Below are 21,286 nucleotides of genomic sequence, written 5' to 3'. Positions count from 1 at the left end.
TGCAGGAGTATTCCTTGTCATCCTTGTGTAATCCTGTCCTCTCTGCAGTGGGTATCTGCATGCCAGATAGAAGCTGGAAAAGACAGAGTTAAGCACAGAGCAATAGCACAGGACTGGCTCCTTTCTCCAGTGCCCCTTTACGTGCTTGGTGTACTCAGCAGTGCTCATTTGTTTTATTTGGTTCTGGGGTAAGATGCAAGGAGGAGGAAGCTCAGGCAAGTTGAAATAGCATTCGCATAACCTCAGGGCACGTTTTTCATCTATCAGGCAAAGAAAGACTTGTTTAATTAAGCATGAAGGACAGTGGAAGAAAATGGCAAAAAAGATCATGTCTTTCCCATGTTGGGTGTACCAAATCAGGTGTCTGTGTTTACAAAAGGCATTGAGTCCCAAATTTACCTCCACATGTCATGTGCCACAGCCAGCTCCAGGGCTCTGCTGTGGCAGACAGAAGGTGAAGAAAGGGATTTCAGGCAAGGTGCTCAAATGATCTTGTCCCTGTACACTCAAAGCCACAGAGGTTTTAATCTCTATTTCAGAGAAATGTTTCATCAGGGGAAGAGTTTTACGACTTGTCATCTTCCTAGCATAAATAGGCTTTTGAAGAATATTTGGCTAAATCATGTTGAAAGGACAGCTGGCCAAATCGATAGAAACCATTTCACCTGTCTTCCCTCAATGGAGTGTTTATGCCATTGCCTTTCCTAGTAAAATCTCCCAATTTCTTCTGTGAAAGGTGACCCTGTACAGCTGACTGGATGGCACTGGAGATCATCAGCAGTTCTCGGTGTCCAGAGACTTCAGTAACAGTTATTTGGGGGTGCTAGAATGGTCAAAATGGATTTCTTAGGAAAAACATAATGGTTTTCAGAAAGAACTCTTCAACCCTGTTTGCCGTAATCTACGGTCATGTTTAATAGCCGGTGTTCTTCACCAAAGCCCTTTTGATTTAAAAACAAATAAAAATATGATTCCTTTACTTGATGACCAGTGCACTCCTGATCTTCAGTGTATGGTAGCTAGTAGGGATGGATGCAAGTATAAAAGAAAAAGAAAGATGTGTCCCGTGTGTCTTTTGAGTCATATGTAGGCATAAAATTTCATAGGAGCTAAAACCTTAGCAAGGTTTTAAAAGACTTTCTTAAGAGTTAAAAGTTTAATGTAAAAGAAAGCCCCCTTTAGATGTTGGAAGAATGTTATAATGTCTCCCCGGAGCCTTCTCTTCTCCAGGCTGACCCAGCCCAGCTCTCTCAGCCTGGCTCCAGAGCAGAGCTGCTCCAGCCCTCGCAGCATCTCCGTGGCCCCTCCTTTGACCTGCTGCTCATGCTCTAGGGATGCAGGCCAGCACACGCAGGAGTTCTGGGCTCAAGCGCACTGTTGGGTCATGGGGAGCTTCTTGTCACCCAATGCTTCCCAGGTCCTTCTCCTCAGGGCTGCTCTCAATCCATTCTCTGCCCAGCCTGTAGTTGTGCTTGGGACTGTCTCAATTTAGGTGCAGTACCTTGCACTTGGCCTTGTTGAACTTCCTGAAGTTCACACATTCCCACCTCTCCAGCCTGTCCAGGTGCTCAATCCTACTGTTCATGTCACTGACAAAGATGTTGAACAGCACCACTCCCAGTGCCAACCCCTGAGGAGCACTACTTGTCACTGGTCTCCACTTGGACATTGACCACAAATTTGATGAGTTGACTGTATGCTGAGCCAGTGGGGAAAGTTGCTGTTTCTCATGAGCTAGCTTTCAAGGCATCGCTCAAAATGAAATTTTTGATTTGCTGCTAACAGGTACAGAAAGAGGAAAACTTTTTTTGCAAACAGAATTACAAAAATGACATTTACAATTGCAATGTCCCAAAGGGGAAAGGTATCTGTGCTACATAGTTTAGATGATTATGTCTCAGCATGGTGTCCAGTTTTCAGTAGTATAATAATCCTTTTGAGATTCTCATAGGCTCTAAATAGCCTCAAACAAGGATGCTACATAATTTCATACATGGTTTGGGGAAAAAATGGAAGGGTGGTCTTCTATCACTGTCTCTAGTTATAAATCTTAGTGAAACATATATGTATGAAGTATGTGCACGTAGTGTAGATATGAAGAAAGAGGGTAGTGTGCCACTGAAAGATGCTGGGCACACTCCCTATTACAGGCAGTGTAATCCACTCTGTGTGTGGGGAGAAGCATGAATAGGAAAAAAAAGAGAAATGGGTTCAGTAAGTTTATGTTTTAAGAAATACAAACTGATACCTGTAAAAGCAGAGTGAGGCAGCTGTTGTCTGGGAGAGCAGTGAATAGCTACACTATGGCAACAGACACTAACACCTTAACAGCTTTCTACATTTTATTTCTTTCTGATTTTGGAGAGGCTTGCTTCATGGGTGGGTGTGCATTTACAGTGAGAGCCTTAGCCTAGTTCTTACAGTAATTGTTTGAGTTTGAATAAGAAGAAAGGAAAGAAGCAGCTCCTACCTGCAGCTACACAAAGAAGAGCTTTGCAAGTCATTCAGCAGAGTGAATCGTCTGGAATTGGTGGAACATCACAGCTGATTGCTCTTCCTGGTGTGGTTTTGACTTAACTGTCTACCAAAATTCTTGGCTCTACTGGTGCAGCCATGGTGAGGAGAAGCCCATCACTCTGAAGCAGCAGCTTTGGAAGAATTTCACAAAGCCTTTTAGGTATTCCAGCAGGAAACTATCACAAGGCCCTTATAAAATATGTCAAGAACATGCCATAAAGCTTTCTCGCTTCCCTTGAAAATGGAATATTTGGATTTCGGTAACTAGCCATAGTAACAAGGGAGAATGGAGCGGTAGCAGTAGTTAAGCAGAGAGGACCACAGCTCACAGCAACCTGTGCTCCAGCAGGTAACGGAAGATGGCCAACTCAATGCTGAAGCTGGCAAACCTCTGTGTACAGGGTGATCTGCACACAGCTGTGGCTGGTGGGACGCTGGGTGCTGCCTGAGCTACAGCTGCTGGAATCTGTGTACTTCCAGTGGTTTTCTGCATTTCTGTTGCTCGTGGTTGGCTAATTAATAATTTGCATTAGTTATGGTGAGGGAATTTACAGAAAAGTGAATTAATTCTTCATTTATATTAAATAACAACATGATTGATGTGCTAATTACACAGATACTTGTTCTCAATATTCTACTTTATTATATGCAAATATGAAGGCCAGCTGCAATAGCAAGTTCTGGTTATATATATATATAAATGTATATATATAAAATAGCAAGGGCAAGATGTATTATATTTCAGCTTCATAAAACGTATTTTTTTTTTACTGTGTACAACTCAGACAAGAACTGGGATATCTTCTCCCTGGATATGAGGAAGCTGGGAATAGGGGCTCACAAGTGTGTAGTGCCATGTTGGTATCAGCTGTTCTTCTGCGCGTGTGATGTAAGTACACAGGGCAGTAGTTAAGTTTAATGATGTAATTAATCCTACTGACACCAAAGTAAATTGCTGTAGTTTGATGTTCAGCTCTGCTTCTTGGAGCTAATTGCGTGCATGAAGTTATGCGTGTAACAGAAGCGTTTGACTTCATTACAATTGGAACTTAAAGCAGAATATGGGATCATATTTTAAAATATCATAGTGACACTGCATTTCTGTATCCCCCTCCATTAGGCTGCTTGTTATTTCAAACACCTGAATTTGTACAAAGAGCCCAAATTCCTCTATTCAGCTCATTGTATCTGCAGGAGTAGGTCTGAAATAGAGCATTATGAAGCTCCGCTGTTATATACTCATGTACATGCATAACATCTGATTTATTTATTATTTTTGAGGGAGATTTTAGGTGTGGTTTAATAGTCTAACATGCTTTGGTACAGCTACCTTCTGCATTTTCTTGCCTGTAAAGCCTTAATGGCCAGAGTACATTTATTTGTGCAGGTTTGCAGGGGCAAAATAAACTAGACCAGATATATTTCAGAAGCTTTAAAAACAGTTTAAAGTAGATGTTTCTATAAATCCCTATTTTATTACTGTAAGTGCAGTTATGTCATGGAGTAGGACATAATGTATTGTTTCCTTTTGCACTGCTGCAAGGTACACACAGCTGATCAGTGGCATTTACAGAGGGAGAATCAAGCACATTAAGCAACTCTTTGCACAGTGCTATATGCTGAAATACTAAGTCAGTCCAAATTCCCATGAACTTTAATGGTATTTTTTTTTCTTCTAAGCAATTCTCCGTACAAGTCCCATTAAATGAGCAAAGGATTTCTATTGATTACGCTAGCTTTAGCATCTGGCTGCAGGGATTCAAGCGTGAACGTTGCAAAACTCTATCCCAGTTGCATGCAAGGGAAAATAGTATTTTGGTATGTAAAGAAATCTCTTGATGTTAAAGAGATTGCTCTGCTATAGCCCCAAACACTGTTTTGAAAGTATACGTCTTGCTGACCATTTACAAGCTGGAATGAAACTGATGGATAAAAATGAATTTGTTGGAACAGTCCAGGAAGACACCCCATTTCAGGGCAGATGCTGCATAAAAAAAGGTGTAGCTCTATGGTGCACAGCACTGTTGTAATCGTTTGTTTTTTCAAGCCACATAAAGATTTTTGCCAAATGAGGCCCTGGGCTTGCTATGGATGTTCCTTTGGATGTTTTTGTTGTGAACTGGGGAAAAAGGACTTCAGTATTCCCATTGCTGGCATTCTGAACTTCCACTCCATGTAGCTGCTCTGCTCTGCATGATACAATACTGAATGGCCATACAGGAGAGAGCATGTACCTGTCCCTTCACTTGCTAAACTGAACTTGGGTACCAGTGTAGCTCTTTTACTGACTGAGACTCTACTTCCAGCGGTCTGTAGGTATTGTAAGAGACTTTTGTCTGTACAGTTGCCATTTTAAGCTATTCATGTTCAAATTACTTCCTTTTCTTATTCCACTTGGTAGGGGAACTGATGAGGCTCCTTTTAGCCTATTACAGCCTTATATAGAGTGGCTCCCCTAAAATCTATTGTTTATTTTTTTTTATGTTTCGGTCTATCAGATATTATTATTATTTGTTTGTGCTGGGGTTTTTGGAAGGTAGATGCTTTTTTATTTTTTTTTATTAGAAACAATATTTTTATTAAAACTGAATTTAATACAATGTGAAGTATTCTGTCAAATTGGAGTAATTAATAGCAATAAAAATAGCCCATGTAATTTCTGATTTAGTGGTGATTTAAACTCTTATGTTTCTGCATCTGTAACATTAGAGCAGAATCTGTAGTGTTGTTTTTATTTAAGCGATCTACTTTAAAGTACTTATACAGGAAGCATTATTTAGTGCTTTTAGGATTACACTAAACTAATCTAAGATGCGCCTCATTAGTTTTCCTACTACGTGGAATGAAAATATCGCCAGCATTGGTCTTTAAACTGCATTTTGCAGTTCTACAATTACCATATTGATGCTTTTTTTTCCTATGACAAATAGACTATAGGGCTCTGCTGTGCTCTCTACATCCTAGCAGTTCTTACATTTACAGTAATATTGAGCTTTCCACAGGCATGATGGGGGTGTTTGGTCTGCAGTCTATATTGATCAAATGTAAATGGCATTATGCAGGTGTTATAATGTGTGCGAGTGCTACATACATATTATAGTTGATCAGCTAGGTTTGTAAAGCTTTTAGTTTTCTGGTTTTTAGTTAGTACCAAGGGATTATTGGTAGTGGCACAAAATATTCTGAGTTCAGAGGAACTGGGGGTTTGTACTTCAAACAAACCCCAAAACCCTAAATCAACTTGCATGTTCTTTATAGTATACAGATATCACACATATGGGTACTGCTGAAAAATATACAGACTCATTAATGACAGAATGGGCAGTCAATGAATATCCTAACGGTTCATCCAGAAGGATTCTCCAAAGCGGCTGTTGGCAATATGTAGCATGCCAGAGTCTGTTTACTAAATAGCCCATGTCTTGATAAAAACATGCAGCAATGCAGATGTGCTTATCCTGAAAAGCAACCTAATCTCTTAGGTTGTGGTTCGGTACCTTTGCTTCTGATGAAGCAAATCTTGCTTCTCTGACTGACTTGTGCAAGATGCAGTGCCCCAGTTTATCCATCTTTCTCTTGAAGACATCCTAATTTTTTTTTACAGAATAGATGGCATAATCATAGAATGGTTTCAATTGTAAAGGACCTTTAAGATTACTTAGTTCCAATCCCCTGCATGGTGTCCTGGGTTTAGCAATAGCAGTCATTTTTCTCCTTCTTAGTAGCTGGTGCAGCACTGTGTTTTGACTTTCGGCCTGAGAACATTGCTGATAACACAAATGTTTTAGTCTGACCAAGGACTTTGTGAGTCTCATGCTCTGCCAGGGAGGAGGGAAAGCCAGGAGGAAGCAGAGACAGGACACCTGACCCAAACTAGCCAAAGAGGTATTCCATACCACAGCACGTCATGCCCAGGATGTAACAGAAAGCTACCTGGAAGGGCTGGGACTGCAGGGCTGGAGGAGGTATCGGTCGGTGTTCTGGTCAGCTGGGGTGGGGCGAGTTATCGGTCGGGTGGTGTTGAGGTGTTGTATTTTCTTCCCTTGTTATTTCCTTTATCATTACCATTATTGGTGGTAGCAGCAGTGATTTGTGTTATACCTTAGTTACTAAACTGTTCTTATCTCAACCCGTGGGAGTTACATTCTCTCGATTCTCCCCTCCATCCCTCGGGAGGTGGGGCGGGAAGGAAAAAAAGAGGAAGAAAGGGGGGGGAGTGAGTGGACGAGCTGTGTGGCTGGGTTTAAACCACGACATATGGGCGCATATAATAACATTTCCTTTAAGTCTAGTCTCCCTCTTGTAAAAAATAAGCAGAAGCCTATCTCCTCATTCATAGTCATCTGGTACTTCAGTAATATGCTAACGTTTACACGTGTAAACAAATGATTTTAGAAAAATTACTAATAGGCTTATTGGTAGTGCTTGGTCAGATTCTGAGAGGGCTTTATCTCTCTGCAGGATGGTATGCAAGCCGAACACTAGGAATCTGTTTTTTGTCTCTGTTATAAACTGGTATATAATGCACATGCAGCAGGACACAAAATGGTGGTAGCAAACTACAACTGATATGTTTTTAGTTATTTTCAGACAAAGGATACCAAACATGTAGAAAACCTTATGTCTTTCTATATATGGACTCTATGTTTCTTTCCATTGGAATGATGACTTAGAGTCCCACAGCATTACAACAGGCAATTTTCTCCCTCTTTTTCCTGCTCCAGAAGCAGGACTGTGTAGTATACATTAAAAGTGCATATTTGTTACTTGTCATTAATGAGCAGCAATGACTACGTATCCTTCAACTACAGCACTGGTGTTTTGAAAGTGATCTTTATCCTTCCTTATCACCCAGTTTGAAGTGAATCAGAAGTCATTTGAAAGGAGGATAAATGCCAACCCTTGAGTTCAATGTCACTGTAGAATTGCAGTTGTTGAAAATAAGTCATCCTTTTAGTTGTGTGTTTGTCTTTACTGCTCCAGCACATTTTATATAAGCACTGTCTTCATAGGGGTTTGGTTCTGGGATGTTTACCACAGCCAAGAGCAGCCAACAAAATGATTACATGGGGGTTTGGTTAGTAAGTCTTCGTGATACTTCATGATACTGTGTTCAATGAGGTTGATGACAGTCAGCTATAGGCTAAGTCCATGGAACAGCAGAAGATTTAGGATGCTGGGACCATCGTAAGATTTAGAACATACAGCTGGGGTCTGTAATTGGTAACAGATGGCAAGAACGCTAACAAAGGTGAAAAACTGAAATCTGGAATCCCATCATTTCATGTGCATGTGACTTGGGAAAAGGCATTTTATTCCAAATATGCTTTGAATTGGAAATTTGTACCCTGCATGACTGGGTCTGCCAAGGTTTGTTTTGCAGATGTTAGTAAGTACTGAAAAGCATCACATTTTAACAGCATGAAGACTTCTTTCAGGTAACTCCTGCAGCTTGACAGTAAGGCTCCCATATATGTCAGAGACATTCATGCTTACCAGAAGTAATTTTTAATATGTATGTGTTTATATTATTTAAAACTCTTCTGTCAATCTTTAATGTATCTTTATAATATATAAAGGTTAGAACCAGCTACTTAAGAATTTACAACATCTGGCATGTGGCAATACAAATAAATACGTGGCAACTGGGAGCTCTGACCATTAAGTTTATTATTCTGTGTGCAGTCAATGTTCATTACAAGAAATACTTTCAGCGGTTTGTTGAAATCTAGATGTTGCATTCATTACTATAAAGTTAGGATGATAATGGTATAAAAGGAGTTTGAGAGAAGGGTGGGAAAGCAACCATGCACCTTCCCATGCCAGGGAGGCCAGCATGGTATGTCCAGGCATCACAACAGACTTGATCATGGTTAACCTTTGTGTATTACATTCTGGTCGCCACAATGTTACTTGAATCCTGAACACTGGAATAGAATGTGTGTATTCTGTTCCATTTTTGCGAGTATGTATTACACTGAAGAACTGTAGGTATTTAAGCAGTTAGATAATTTGGCCCATTGTCTCTGGTTTAAAGGGCTGGATAAATGTCACAAATACTGTAAAACAGAGAAAGGGGGAATTTTGTTGTTTTGTCATTTGGGTTTTTTTGTAATCTCTAACTGACAGCACTTGGAATGTGTCTTCTTCTATCCCAAGTTCTTTTTCAACACACATGTTGGAAGTTGAAGGGAATCCTGAGACCTGTTTCTAGTCTTTGTAAAGAAATGTGGATTTGGGTCTCTTAAGTTTATTTTCCAGTATTGAAGATCTTTGCTTTCTGCTTTCTTCCCTATAAGGCTTACAGACAGCAAAGAAGGGATGGGAAGAACTTGCCAAATATGCCATATATTGCACAGCAAATATTCTACAAAGTACATGGTCTTAAAGTGCTTAGCTATGCCCAGTAGGGTCGTATTTTTCTTCAGGCAGTTGTACAAAATTCCATAGCAGAGCCAGGAATGGCAAACAAAAAATATTACTTGAATCTTCTAAACCAGCCTATTCAAGTCTCACAAAACAGTTCAGGAATTCTTAACCTCAGTTGGTACAGTCTGTGAAGATTAATCCACCTAAGTTCTAAAGAATGATATAGTAGAATCAGTAAGTCTATCATTCTACAAGTCAGCTTTTTCTATAGGTATTTTCTCTCTCATATAGTGAGCAGTGTAGTATGCAGCTAGAGAGTGAAGCTTTGTAAAGTTCTGCAAAAATAAAGAGGATAATTAAGTATCGTGACAATTTAGCAGATCAAACGGTGGCTTTTCTTGCATTTAATGGTTTAAAATATGTATTATATCCTTTCTAAAGGACAAGTTTTAGTAGAAATCAGTGAAATGGCTCACAGGAACCTCTTGGTTGAACTCCAGAGTGTGTGTTTCAGTGTGAGAATTTGCTTAGGATATCAGTTCCGTTCAGTGTGTTCATTAGCAATGAGGATGGTGGAATACAGAATAGCTTATAAAATATGCAGATGACACCAAGCTGTGAGGAGTTGCAAATGCCTTTCTGTATCGAATCAGAATTCAAAATAAACTTGGCGAATTAGAAAGATGGTCTGAAATCAGGAAGATGAAATTCAATAAAGTACTATATGACATATTTAGGAAAAAGACTAAAGAAAAAAGGGTAACAGTCCACAATGCATTGCTGTCACAGACTGAGGAAATGTAATTCTGGTATGTGTGAGGAGGGATGTGGTGTCTATAATGTTGGGTAATTATTCCAAATTAAGGTTAGTGGGGTCTAAGTTGATCTATTATATCCATGCTTGGTCATGACTTTTGAAAACGTTTAGAAAACTGCATCAGTTAGAGAACTGAGTTTGCCTAGTTTAAGACAATGTTAGTAACAACCATCTGATATATAAAGATTTTAAGACAAAAGGTAGAGAAAAATTGTTTTCCCTATTCCTGAGAGAAGAGTTAAGGGAAACCTCTGTAATTTGCATTCAGAGTGAAGAGGGTTGTGCATTAGAAAATGCTTTTTGAAGTATGAAGCCCAGAAACAGCCACCCAGAAGTGCTGTAGAACCTCTTTTTAAAGGAAAAGTCACACAAATCTGTGTTGGGTGAGACTACACAGTCCTTCCTTAGCACAATGTGGATTAGATGATGCCTTTCAGCATATGTTTCTGTAATTCTGCGCATGAAATGGGAGTGGAGCAAACAGCTTGAAAAATTTTCCTCTTGAAACATCATGGAAAAATTGAATGGGCTTCTTCAGTGGGGAAAATTGCCTAGCGGCTGGGGCAGAGAAGCTACTCAGCAGAGCTTTGCAGGCCACATGGGGTCTGCAGCCTGCCACTTAGGGATCATGGGTCTCGAGAATTACCATGAATTCTGAACCTAAAATCCACTTCTCTCTCATACATATATATGTCCAGTTACACAGATCATCAGAGGAAGAACGTGGTTCATAGGTATCAACTTTGCCTCTAGTCCTAACTGTGAAGAAACTATTTATGTAACTTTCTTCCCACAAGAGCTTCCATTAATTCTGTTGATGGAAGCATTTTTCAGCATTACAGTACAGAAATAAAGCACAGAGCGTAATACCCTTCTCTGCCTTCAAAAGTGAGAAAGAAACACAGAAGGGAAACTGACCTTGAAACGTTAATGCTTTGGTTCCTTATTAATTTAGAAATGTGAGTTGACAGTTTGATGCTCTAATTGCAAGTTATATTTTTAAATATTTTCTCTTATCAACCTTGATAATTTAACAGAATTTACCAACTGGCAAGTTTCAAGTAGTTTTCATTCCAAACTCTTACACACCACAACACTGCTCCTAATCATCTGTGAAAAAGCTGCCATGCAACAGAAGACTGGGAATTGCTAACAGTAATGATGAAAACTAATTCAAACCAAGCCACAGGTAAAAGGTTCTGTGAAAGCAATCTGCATCTTTTCAAGTTGGCCAGGCTAAAATTGCCTCTTAAAAAAACAGTTTGTCTTTCATTACAAAAGAAGATAAGCCATTATCTCAGTACCCAACAAGTACCTAATGCACAGGCCAAAAAATAGGCAACAATGATATACTGAATAGGGAAAATCTTACGCAAGTTTGCACGCATTGCCTTTCCCTTTGCTTCTCTGTCTGTGAAGCGGTTCACAACCACAGGTGCAGTGTAAAACTATAGGGGCTACTCCTTTGCCAAGGTTTGCACATGGTCTAACCCTGGTTACCTATAGCCTCTTCCCTGCTGCTCTAAAGAGTTGTCCTGTGGGCTGCCAACTCTTTCAGAATTGGCTTCAAGATGAGACAGATGTAAGCTAATCCTGTTTCTATGGGACTTCCAGTGCTGTAATTTAATACTCATATATGACTGACTTTCCCTAAAAGAAAGTGGTATAGCATATTTCATAAAGGAAGTGATACTAAAAGATTAGTTACATGATAATGGGCAGTATGAATCATGTTAGAAATCATTAGAGGTGAGGAAATACAGCTTTCACTCCAGAGGGAAGGTATCTGGAAGGGACATCAATGTTTTAACATTTGATTGCATCTACTTGTTTGTCACTACTGTCATGCTCTTTTTCTTCTTGGCTTAATTACTTCTCCTTAAGGTACGCTGGGTACCAAGTAACTTGACTAAGCTTGAAAAATTGATTCAGATACATATATATGAATTCTGCAGACTGTAAACAAACAGTGGCTCTCTCTGTGGAGCAAGGTGGAGTTGCCTGCTGCTTTGGCTTAAGGGAGGTTAGAAATGCCCTGTTTCTGTGCTGTGTAACAGCTGACATTGTAGACTAAGTGATTCTTTTTTCTTTTTTATTTTGGCCAGCAGTAATTATCAACAGCCTTGTAAGCAAAAGGAAGGAATGAATAAGTAAAGACTCTCTGAGAAGTGATTTAGATTCATGCCCGTTGTTCTTTACAAGCATTTTAGATGAAAGGCTTAGTGTTAGGTTGCAGAGATTCACAGTACACGATACTTTAACGACATAAACAATTTGCATATTATTATATAGGTTCTAGAAAAATCCTCTTTCTCTGATCTGATTAAGGATGCTATCTTGAAAAGGATTATTTATATTTTTAAGTCAGTATGTTGTCAAATCACCAAGACTGCCATCAGTGCATAATTCAGGAATGTACATATATCTTCAAAGGACTGAGAGCTAAATAGAACACATGCAGATCAGCAGGAGAGTTTTGAATTTTTCTAAGATTTGATGCAGGGCCAAACTTTGTTGTTTAGAAGAAAATTATTTTCGGCTGGCCCAGCATGTACATTATCAGATCTAATGTGGTAATAGCCAGGTGGATTACAACAGCCAGCTAACACAAATTAGTGTGTTTTGATAACTGAACAAAGAGTGGATAAACAGAAAGTGATCAAAGACCGAGCATCACAAAATGGACTTTATCAATTAATCACTAAAGATGTGTCTATATCTGTGAGTTATAACAATGTGTTTAGTACAACTACATGTGGAGGCATTGTGTGCTGTATGGAGTGTTCACTTTCTGAAGTTTCCTGTGGGGAGGAGAGCTGGAGGCATTGTGTGATGTATGGAGTGTTCACTTTCTGAAGTTTCCTGTGGGGAGGAGAGTTTGAGGAAGTTAGGAAGTGTGTGAATTTATTCCACTTCTTCACATGAATAAATATGTTTTCTACTGCTGTATAGCTAAGATTGAAGATTTTGTGTGCATGGTGAATAGAATGAGTACAAGAAGCTGACACTGTAAATTATGAAGCCTTTTGGCCTTTTAGAGGTACGGGTTTAAGGTTCTGGAAGAGCATTTTCTAATTATTTTCAAAGATCTGCTGGGCAGTCTAGAAGGTTAACTACAGGTATGTTGAGATCCTAGCAAGTTTTCTCCCTCCCAAATCCTGAGCCATAGGAGCTTGGGAAGCAGCCAGGAATGTCACTAGACAGGATAGAGATTTTTAAGCATTGCACTGGGTGAGATCTATCACTGACATCCAGGTGGGCATTTACATAAATGAAACGAAAGATATGAGCTTTGTGCTATGAGTATTTTCCCCTACTTATGCTCGCTTTATGTTGGTTTGTTTTTTTTTTTTTATTGTTTTAGCTCTTATTTTGTCTTTAAAAAGTGCTTTCCCTCTTTGCAAGAATGCAAAGTTATGCTTTTCAGTTATGCTACCTTTGCATAATAGAACTTGGAATTAAATGTCAGGGTTGTAATTACTGCTGAAATATGCTGGCACGTGAGACTGGATAGCTCAAGTCAAGATAAAAAGGTGGCAGAAATGACTGTATTAGATGCTGTGCAAAGAAGACGTATTAGGATAAGTTGTAGCAGGTAAAATGATTGATTAGGCTTTTGTGATGTGTTTGGGTTTGATTTATTGGTGGGTTAATCTTGGCTGAGGGCCACGTGCCCACCCAGCCGCTGGTGCACTTGCCCTCCTTGGCAGGACAGGAGGAGAAAACAGGACGAGAAAGCCCATGGCTCAAGGCAAGGCCCATTAGTGTTGTTGTGGGCAAAGCGGACTCAACCAGGGGAAAGTTAATTTCATTTATTGCTAATTAAAACAGATTCAGGTAGTGAGAAATGGATAAACATGAAAGCAGTGCCTTTCCTCCCCTTCCACTGCAGTCCTTTGCTGCAAGCCCCTCGAGCCTTCCATGAGGGGCAGGGCGGTATGGTTAGTTCACAGCAGCTCCTCTGTTCTTCTCCTACTTTTCCCCTGCTCTGGTCTGGGCTCTACCCACGGCTGCAGTCCTTCAGGAAAAGGCCACAATTCCTGACAGGAAAGTTTGATCCAGCATGGGCTGCCTGTGGGCTGCAGGTGATGCAGAAGTTCCATATGGCTCCCTCCCTTGTCTCCCTTTCCTCTGTGGAACCTGGCCTAGAACGCTGCTGGAGATGGGGCAGCCACACCTCCATCTGGGCAGCCTGCGCTAGCTCGCGTCCTTGGTGGGTTCTCCCACAGGCACCACTGGTCACTCGTAGACGGGCACCGCCTTTTCCTGTGCTGGCTCTGTGGCGGAGGCAGCGCAAATCGGTGGGATCAGGGTGAGCCTGGCACGGGCCCGCCATCAGCTCTCCTCACAGCAGATGATGGTGCCGGCAGCTTTCGGTTTACATCCCCTGGAAAATGCTTTCGTTTTCTTCTCATTCTCATCCTCACCACACCCCCCTAATGCAGATAAGGATGAAAATCAGAGATATGCGAACAGGTGTGGTGAACAAAGGGGTTAACGGCCTGTTTTCCTGTCCCTGCCTTCCTGCTCACAAAAGTAAACGGATTTTCAGTTCATCTAGAGGTAGGAATTGGCCTTTCTATTGATACTAATTTTTTGTGTGTGGTCTTCTACCCGTTTATCTGGCAATTTTAGAGATTCACCTTAGATCCTTGGGTCGTGGTTGCAGAGGTGAGGAAGCACTACTGATCCTCCACATGTAATCATAGAATAGTTAGGGCTGGAAAGGACCTTAAGATCACCCAGTTCCAACCCCCCTGCCATGGGCAGGGACACCTCACACTAAACCATGCCACCCAAAGCTTCGGCCAACCTGGACTTGAACACTGCCAGGGATGGAGCATTCACAACTTCCCTGAGCAACCCATTCCGGTGCCTCACCACCCTTACAGTAAGGAACTTCTTCCTTATATCTAACCTGAACTTCCCTTGTCTAAGTTTACCCTTTATCCTGTCACTACAGTACCTAATGAAGAGTCCCTCCCCAGCATCCCTATAGGCCCCCTTCAGATACTGGAAGGCTGCTATGAGGTCTCCACGCAGCCTTCTCTTCTCCAGGCTGAACAGCCCCAACTTCCTCAGCCTGTCTTCATACGGGAGGTGCTCCAGTCCCCTGATCATCCTCATGGCCCTCCTCTGAAATAGCTCCATGTCCTCAATCAGTAGCCATCCTCCAGAATTCCGTGTGTGTTACGTCCTTGCCTTCTGAACTTCTTTGTTTTTCCATTCGAACACACCTAGAAACCCCACTGATAAACTTGCCATTTCCCAGCAGTTTTCATTATAAAAAATATTTTTTTCAACCATTTATAACTTTACCCATGTGTAACTTCTCAGGTTGAAATTTCCTGTGCTAAATATCACAAATAAGGCTGAATTCTTGTGTAAGAACACATTGCTAAAATATTTCTGTGATCAAGAAAAATGTGTTGGGTTTAGGTTTTTTTTTTTTTCAGTCTTGGAGAAACTCTGCTGCTCTCATATTTTGGAGCAAGAAATGCAGCAGAAGAGCTTTCTGATCTGAAAGCAGCTACTGGCATTACCAACAATCCTCTTTGCCAGTATCCGGGAATGCAAATAAATAAATTTGATCAAATCATGAAGTTCTAATAATTACATATCACAAGTGCTAGTCAGTAGAATGCTGTATTAGATTTTGGCAGCTAAATGCTGTCTATATTGAGAACATACTTTTATATATAACTCCTGTATATCAAACCATAGAAAACTGGATTTTTCCTTCCTTTCTGCCACAGAGCAATAGGGTGAGGCTGGATAAGTCACTTAGACTACTAAGTTAGTAATTATTTTCACATTCTTAATTCTCAGAGTGCCTAATTTTGAGACTTCTTAGGTTAAGTTTTTATTTCTGGGCACTTCTTATTCCTACAATCTCTTGAGGTCTGTAGGAGGCCAGTAAAAATGGCTGAGTATGTGGTGATTTTGTGAGATGCTTTAGCCACAGAAATGGTTTTAAAATTATAGGAGGTTTTGTGTGCTTTACTGTCCTGCATCTGTGCAATTGGGTTTAACTGCTGTTATGCCTTAGCAGGGGGTTGAGGTGATGTTTTTATTGTTTTATAATTGCCCTTTGCATACAAGCACTGTGTATTTTGTGCATCGTATGAACCAGGGCTCAGTAGGAACATTGCTACCTTAGGACTTGAAGGAACCTCAAGACACCAACCAGTCCTTTCTCCTAACCATAATGGAAGTAATCTGTAGGTAATACATGATAGGTGTGCTGAGAGCTTTAAGAACATCTAATGATGGCAGATGGCTATGGGTTCCAGTGTTTCAGAAGCCTTATTAGCAGAAAGTTTTCCTTCACATATGACTGAAATCTTCCCTGCCTCAGTGCAGTGTAGCTAGTGTTTGTATTAAAACAAACGCACAGTTACACAGCCAGATTTGGATTTAACACTTTGTAACCTGAAGGTTGATTTTTTTTTTTTGTGTGCGTGAAATGATCAAATATAGTACATGCTGAGACCAAAAGTATTTTTCATCTGAAGATACAATATTTATGGTTCAGTCAAAATAAAATAATTCATGATTTTTTTTAAAGCAAATTACTGGGAGCACTATATATCTACCATGGCAAGTGCTGAAGAGATGAGCATGTCTTATAGTGCTAGGATGAATTGTGTAAACATGGGTATTTATATACTCAACAGCAGCAAAACTCTGAGAGGGTTTGTTTTTTTTTCTCTTGGCCACATCTCCTCTGATCCCACTTCTATCCCAAAGGAGGAGGAGGAGAAAGCTAATGTTCCTATCACATATGTTCCATTATTGATTTCCGTTGCAGTCTACCCAAAGTCTTCCGTGCTGGAAATAATTAGACCCTGTGAACAGACATGAAGCAAAAATCTATACAATGCCGGCTTGCCAGAAGTGAAGACAAGGGTGCCTAATTAATGTTGCATATAGAACGCCTTTCGGATGAATGGACTTCCCTTTCTTAGAAACAGCTCAACAGTCGTGTCACAGATTTGCTGTTAATTAAATAGTGCTCACTGTGTGCCTGTAATAATGGCATGGAGAAAAAACAACATTGGGCAGCAACAGCATTTTACATGAGTTCCAAGAGCTCTGCAATTAGAAGAAAAGCCTGTGAAAAATAAATCTGCAGGCTTCACAGTGATGGCAAGATACTTCCTTCCATATGAAATTCACTTTAGGGATTGTCTCAAAGCTCTTTAGGACTGTGAAGTCATTGAAGAAGTTTGGAGATTCCAGAAGTTGGACAGGAAGTGTGTTAGGAGGACCAAGGTCAGGATCTGTAAGGAAGTAGTATTTTCCTTTGAGTGAAACGTGGACTGAAGGCAATTGAAGTTAGACTGTATAACACATCTTGGCAACTGAGAAGGCAGATATTTGGGAAGAATATAAGAGAGAGAGCTGATGGAAAGGCTTCACAACAGGCATGCACTTTGACTAATAGCAGAAATATCTAGAGGGAAAAACTGGAGGGTATCTGATATGTATAAGAAAAAGAGAAAAATGTAAGCTGTATCCATGTGACACTGCTTGCTGGTTTGTTTTTTTTTTTTTTCTCCAAATAACATAGCTATAGTTTTTCACAAACCTGAAAAATCATAGACAGGCCTGAACCAGTGATGGATCTTCCTGCAGTAGCACATGCTGTCAGCCATTTTGCAGCTGTCATCTTTTTTTCCTTCTGTAGTCTTCTCGAATCGACTTCTATTTCTTTTTTTCCCTTGCCATTCCTTGCTACATCCAGAGGAGCTTAGGACTTTGTTGCTAACAGGTAAAAGATCCTCCTGTGCTGGTCTCGCTTCTGTGTGAGGTACATACTGGTAGGGAAGGAAGGTCCTCTGTTTTTGAGGCTCAGGGAAGGGTTTGGTGCAGCCCTGATATGGTTTTATCCTTGTATTTATTAGCCCACTCATTTTCTGTGAAGCTGGTCTCTAGAATAACAATGCTCTGTGCCTATGCATGCTGCAGAAAACAGCAGTGGGATTTTTGGTGTGTCACTGGTCTCCAACAGTAGAGGGATTCTGGGACAGTTGTTTTCATCCTGTAATTTGCAGGCCACTGGCATGCCTTCTTTCAGCCTAATTCTCTCCTTTTATCTCTATTCTCTCCTTGCTCTTCTAGGTATCTGTTGTGGCCAGTCTAAGTGATATGATTGCTCTCTGTGCATCTCTGGAGAATTTAAATTTATCATTCCCTCATTCTCTTTTCTGCCTATTAATGCAAAGGGACTTCCTCTTCTTTAGACAAAGACAGAAAAATATTTTTTTTCTCTCAAAGAAACTAAAGACTGGGTAAAACCCACGCTCCTTGCTCAAGCAGTTAGATTCAGATGATGAATCTGTAGGAATCTTCCTAGACTTTGCCTTAAACTGCAAGAATAGATGTGTTTTGTAATGAAAATCTAGTTTCATCAATATGTTTTTGGCATGGATTTGATAGAGGGAAATATTTTTCAAACTACAGTAGAAGTCATAAGTCTGGTTTAGGAATTTTATGAATTAATTGAGTGCAAGAGAAAGGTACTATTAAAAAAGGGATTTTTATAATAATGTGCATTCTAAGACCTCTCTTCCAGTTTGTCTGTTTATCATTGTCTCTACTCATTCTGTTTTAGTGTTTTTCTCTGCAAACTGTGAGCTCTGATGCGCAGCTGAAGTAGGAGCAAATGCAGGTTATGATTCCTCTCCCTGTAGTTGCATTTTGATTCTGAAATCCAGGTTTAATATGTTTAAGTAATCTACTCCTGTGACTTAAGTCAACTCCTAGATACTTTTTGATGTTCAACAAATAGTAAAGCATTACAATAATTTAAATCAAATAACCAAATCCATACGAAATACACTACTTGTTATCTTTCCAACTGATTGATTTTCTTCCCTGGATCCATTTTAAGCTGCACTGCAGTTGCTAAATCAAAAATAAACTGAGTTTTCAGTATAGGGGTGTGATAAGTGTATGATTTCCATTACATGCCAGTGTGCTGCATAATAAAAAATGAAAACATGTAACACATTTTGAGTATAGAATTGAAATGGATTTTCTGACATACTCCCAGGGAATAGGTGCTAAAGTGATGGCAGAGACTGTAACTCCTGGATTGTAATTATCCGTTATTTGCCAGTGGTAGGAGACTTTAGACCTGGGGGCATAATGAAGAAAAAAAAAGCAAAAGCATTTGTCCTGTTTCCCTTTGGCCATCAGCAGCTGACTGACAAGCCACTGCTCGTCAAAGTTCATATTGGTACGGCTTGTTCATACATTACCCAGTCACATGCTTGTAAGAGCATAATCTAACAAAGTATTTTAAAGCGTATTCAAGTCTTTTCATCAACTGAAACCTCAAGAGATGGTGGAAAAAAGCCTGGTTTCACAGAAGTCAGGCATCTTTTGTTGTTTTCTTCAAAAGTAGCAGAAACTCCTCTAGCATGTGTTTTAAATTCTTAGGAGCATAGAAGGCATCACTACTTGTTCCTTCCATCTAGAATCAGAGTCCTCTGTAGCTGTTGCCCTAAGTTAAAGGAATCTCACTGCTGTGTATTTAACATAAAATGCAATTGTTACAGAATATAATGTGCCTTTCTTTTCTGTTGTAGCTTGGCTTTACATCCCCGAAAAGACATTGTAGTCACTGGCAGTGATGATCACCTCTGGAAAATGTGGACTTTACCTAATGGGAACATCATCATGACAGGTGAAGGTCACACTGATTGGCTTTCGGGCTGCTGCTTCCATCCAAGGTTAGTGCAAACAGTCCCCTGAACAAGCACTGATCCCTTCTGGGACGTATTTATTTGCTCTTTCTTTGTTCACTTGTCTACTCTGATGACTTTGTATTCTCAGTGTAACCCTGCGCTCACTGCTGAATTTCCAAACATGTAGATAAATGTTGCTCTGGCTTTCGGTGTATTGACTTAAGATTGATTGCCTTTAGTATTTTGTGTATCTTAAACTCTGCCCGCGTGCCAGTGCACGTAACAAGGATTAATAAGCTTTTTAGGTCTCACTGTATTCATTTGCTCCCTGTTTATGCACTAGAACAAACATTGTTCCATTATTAATAATACAAAAAATTTGATTTCTTGTATTAGGCATTATTTGTCATATGCCTAAGAGTATCTGAGTTTACTTAGAAAATAAGAATACAAGCTCTCCTCCTTTCTTTTTGTAAAGATTTGAAGCTGATTAATAAATTAAAGTGAACACTGAAAATAAGAAATGAATATTTAGGTTACAAGGGTCATGGAAACAGGCCAAACATGAAGTAGATTTCTCGGTCGTTCTGTTGAAAAATAGAATGCAGTTTTACTCTCTCTCAAAAAAAAAAACCCAACGTTTGTTAAGACTGAGACTCCATATGTTAAAATGACTTTCCATCAGATTTGTAAGGCTGCAGTTGCAATGGAATTCTTTAATGTTGACATAATAAAGGTCTGCCAGGCTACTCACTGAGGTTCACTTATAAAAGGAGCATTATTAAACCTACAACCTTTTATTTTCATTGTATATTTTTTATGAAAAAATATTAGCTCTTTCCTTCATGAGAAGGAAACATATCCTGTTCAATTTCATGGTTCTCCCTGATTTCTGATATTTTAATAGTTAACAAGCACACACACAGAGTCATCTAAACACAGGAAAATCCCCTCCATCTTTTGAAAACTCAAGAACATGGAGTCATTCTTTCTGGGATGAATGAAACATGCACTTACTCTTTTCTTGCATCTCTTTCTCCTATGAAACATAAGCTTTTTCTTAAGATGCTTCAATTTCACAGTGTTCTCCTTTTAATGTGTATATCCTTAGAAAGAATTTTCTATATTTAAAAGAAGAAAATAGTATTTGACTTAAATAAGTTACCGGAGGAGAGAAATGGAAGACTCAGCTTCTTATTTTAAGGTGGTAAGAGAATTGTTCTATTCTGACGGTTTGCACAGAATTTGTGAGCATGCTGGACATCCTAACTCTAACTTGCGGATAAACAGAATGCTGCCTTAACTCTTACCTGTTACAAGTATAAATCTCATCACAGGGGAAGAAAGGAAAATACAATTAGAAGAGCATGTTATCGTTTCTAAAGCTGCTGGGCATGCTAATCAGATTTTGATAATGCATTGTTACTATGACACCCGCTGACTCAGAGACTCAAAACTATTTTCTCATTAGTCTTTGACCAGAATACAGTCCTTTCAATAGGCTTTCCTATTCCTCATTCAATTATTGAAATTAAAATGAGTTGAGGTACATCATTATTCTCTTGCAGTATAAATTGACTCCTGCTGAATGCTCTGGTGTGAATCAAAAGCGGTGCTGTTAAAATCTTGTCTTCCGTTATTGGATAAAATACGCATAATGTGACAGAATATGTTTAATCATACTTTTGTTCTTTTAAGTAGGGGACTTCTAGATCTCAGGTGTTCTGGAAGTAAAAACAATTAAATATGGAAATTTCTCATAGATTATATTCTGTAATCAAACGCAGATCATCTCTAGCTTTGTTACTGGTTTAAAGACTTAAAATTATGTTCATGCAAAAGTTGATAAGAAAACTGTTTTTCTGGCACTAGGCTATTAAATTGTGGT

General features: G+C 39.6%; 1 protein-coding gene across 1 annotated transcript in view; it reads left to right on the top strand.

The window, feature by feature from the left end:
- SPAG16 (sperm associated antigen 16) overlaps positions 1–21,286 on the top strand; it is a 432,582-nt gene that overhangs the window by 200,177 nt on the left and 211,119 nt on the right. The window contains exon 12 of the mRNA XM_065669744.1: positions 19,300–19,443. Within this exon, the coding sequence (XP_065525816.1) occupies positions 19,300–19,443 (144 nt within the window). The remainder of the gene's footprint in view (positions 1–19,299; positions 19,444–21,286) is intronic.

This window comes from Lathamus discolor, chromosome 3 (genome assembly GCF_037157495.1).
Source record: "Lathamus discolor isolate bLatDis1 chromosome 3, bLatDis1.hap1, whole genome shotgun sequence".
Taxonomy (NCBI): Eukaryota; Metazoa; Chordata; class Aves; order Psittaciformes; family Psittacidae; genus Lathamus; species Lathamus discolor.
The sequence above is the reverse complement of the archived record's forward strand: the minus strand, read 5'-3'. Positions and strand labels throughout refer to the sequence as shown.